Raw genomic sequence first — 2,870 nt, forward strand, 5'->3', positions numbered from 1 at the left:
CAAATCAGTTCATGGGAAATGTGGCCTCAGCCCATTTACTTCCAGGGTTGCTCTTTTGCTGTTGTTCTCGGTTTGATTCTCTTTCCTTTAATTTATTTTTATTTTATGTGTATGGGTGTTTTGCCTCCACGTGTGTTCATGCACCATTTTGTGCCTTGTGTCCGTGGAAATCAGATGAGGGCTGAAGTTACAGATGGTTGTGAGGCGCCATGTTAAGTGCTTCAGATCAAACAAAGGAACTTTGAAGAAGCACCTGATGCTCTGACCCAGTTCTCCAGGCTCTTGTTTCTCATTTTTAAGGCAGGATCTCAAGTATCCCAGTAGCCTCAAACTCACTATTTAGTCAAGAATGAGCATCAGCTCGATTTTCTGCCTTAGCTTCCCAACAGTGTGGATTATTTGAAGGACTCACAAGGGTTTCCTGTTAAGGAAGAAGGCTTGCTCCTGTTTTTTAATTTGTAACATTCATGAAACCCCAGCTCAGTATCTTGCTGTATTTTTAACTTTTATTGCATTATGATGAAAAAAGTTACATTATTTCAATTTATCTGAATTTGTTAACATTTAAAAACCTATTTAAAAGGGAAAGAAGAATGTGATTTAATTCTATTTACTTAAAATATGCTTTTTAAGATTTATTTATTATTATAAATAATTACACTGTAGCTGTCTTCAGACACACCAGAAGAGGGCGTCAGATCTCATTATAGGTGGTTGTGGGCCACCATGTGGTTGCTGGGATTTGAACTCAGGACCTTTGGAAGAGCAGTCAGGGAGGAATTTCCCCAACTCTTCCCAGAGATCTCCCTTCAATACCTACAATACCTTTTTTGTAATATTCTTTAAAATTTATAAAATATTATAACAATAAGTATTATAAAAGTTGTTGATATAAAACAACAATCAATTGAACAGTCTTATGTAGATGCTTGTCTACAGCAATACTGAAAATACATTTTTCTTGATATAAATTTTAAATAACTCCAAACATATTAACGGTATATTTCAAAATAATACATCACTACTAGTATTTTCCTAAATGAACACAAATATATAAAGTCTTTTTGTTTGTTTGTTTTGTATTTAGTGGAGTTTAAAATCTTGGCTCTTACTGTGGTACAAGCCCAAAATAAGAACAATTTTTAGACATTGGATTTCATTGTAACAAGGCTGTACTTCAATAACCCTCACATCACCAAAGGATTTTACCTCCATCGTAGCTAAGCTGAGAGTTGACAATTCTGCTACACCAAGAAATGAATTGTAGGCACGATTTTTGGATACAGACTTCCTGCTATGGTCAAAGCTATTTGACTTGAGTGAGTGACTTTATTCTCAGCCCACAAAGAACAGGTTACATTAATTTAAGAAATGGTGTGAGATGTACTATCCATAAAGTCATTCACCAACTGTTTCAATGAACAATGATTCTGCTTGGAGGGTGGCACAGACATTAGGTGAGGGTACGAATCTGGTTCATTAGCTGTGATAATTTGGAGAAGCATTCATCTCAGACAAATAGTAAATTATAAAGTCCTCTTCTTCAAATTTGATACAAGAGTTACAAACATCAAGCAAAGCATTCAGCCCCACTCTTTGTTGTTCTCTTACAAGCCACCTCCCTAGTTAATCGTCTATGTTTCTTTTGGGTATATAAATACATTTAAAATATATAAGCTTTTCTGAAAACCATAGTATAGTGTAAAAACATGAAATAAACAGTACTACTAATAGAGAGGCTGAGATAGGAGAAGCTAGATTTCAAAACCCTTATGTTGTACACAGCCAGACACTGTCATGAACAAACAAGGTGAAAGTGTATATAGATTGTACAATATTGGACCTATTTCTCCAAATTAGAGAGACCATTGGATGACAATCAACAAATTTCTAATTCCTCATATTTTGGATTTCAATCTATTAGGTTATGTTGGTAATATTAATTTTCATATTAAGATATTAAGAAAAAGTAATTGTCATTTCCTCTTGTTTTTGTTGTAAGAGGTGGAATTAGGTTTGTGTGGATTTGTTGAAAGACTACTTTCTTGCTTCTTCTAGGGTGTAGTTTTGCTCCTTTATGTTGATATTTTCCATCTATTATCCTTTGTAGGGCTGGATTTGTGGAAAGATATTGTGTAAATTTTGTTTTGTCTTATCTTGTTTTCTCCATCTACAGTAATTGAGAGTTTTGCTGGGTATAGTAGCCTGGGCTGGCATTTGTGTTCTTATAGGGTCTGTATGACATCTTCCCAGAATCTTCTAGCTTTCATAGTCTCTGGCAAGAAGTCTGGTATAATTCTGATAGACCTGCCTTTATATGTTACTTGACCTTTTTCCCTTACTGCTTTTAAAATTCTTTCTGTGTTTAGTGCATTTGGTGTTTTGATTATTATGTGACGGGAGGAATTTCTTTTCTGGTCCAGTCTATTTGGAGTTCTGTAGACTTCTTGTATGTTCATGGGCATCTCTTTCTTTAGGTTAGGGAATTTTCTTCTATAATTTTGTTGAAGATATTTACTGGCCCTTTAACTCATGAGTCTTCACTCTCTTCTATACCTATTATCCTTAGGTTCGGTCTTCTCATTGCGTCCTGGATTTCCTGGATGTTTTGGGTTAGGAGCTTTTTGCTTTTTTTCCTTTGACTGTTGTGTCAATGTTTTCTATGGTGTCTTCTGTCCCTGAGATTCTCTCTTCTATCTCTTGTATTCTGTCGGTGATGCTTGCATCTGTGACTCCTGATTTCTTTTCTAGGTTTTGTATCTCCAGGATTGTCTCTCTTTCTGATTTCTTTATAGTTTCTATTTCCATTTTTAGATTCTGGATGCTTTTGCTCATTTCCTTCACCTGTTTGATTGTGTTTTCCTGTAGTT

General features: G+C 35.1%; 1 protein-coding gene across 1 annotated transcript in view; it reads left to right on the forward strand.

The window, feature by feature from the left end:
• LOC116078883 (olfactory receptor 5A2-like) overlaps positions 1-1,591 on the forward strand; it is a gene marked incomplete at its 3' end in the record, with an annotated part of 3,539 nt that extends 1,948 nt beyond the window's left edge. The window contains exon 2 of the mRNA XM_031354245.1: positions 1,582-1,591. Within this exon, the coding sequence (XP_031210105.1) occupies positions 1,582-1,591 (10 nt within the window). The remainder of the gene's footprint in view (positions 1-1,581) is intronic.
• Positions 1,592-2,870: the final 1,279 nt, after the last annotated feature.

This window comes from Mastomys coucha, unplaced genomic scaffold (genome assembly GCF_008632895.1).
Source record: "Mastomys coucha isolate ucsf_1 unplaced genomic scaffold, UCSF_Mcou_1 pScaffold5, whole genome shotgun sequence".
NCBI classification, from domain to species: domain Eukaryota; kingdom Metazoa; phylum Chordata; class Mammalia; order Rodentia; family Muridae; genus Mastomys; species Mastomys coucha.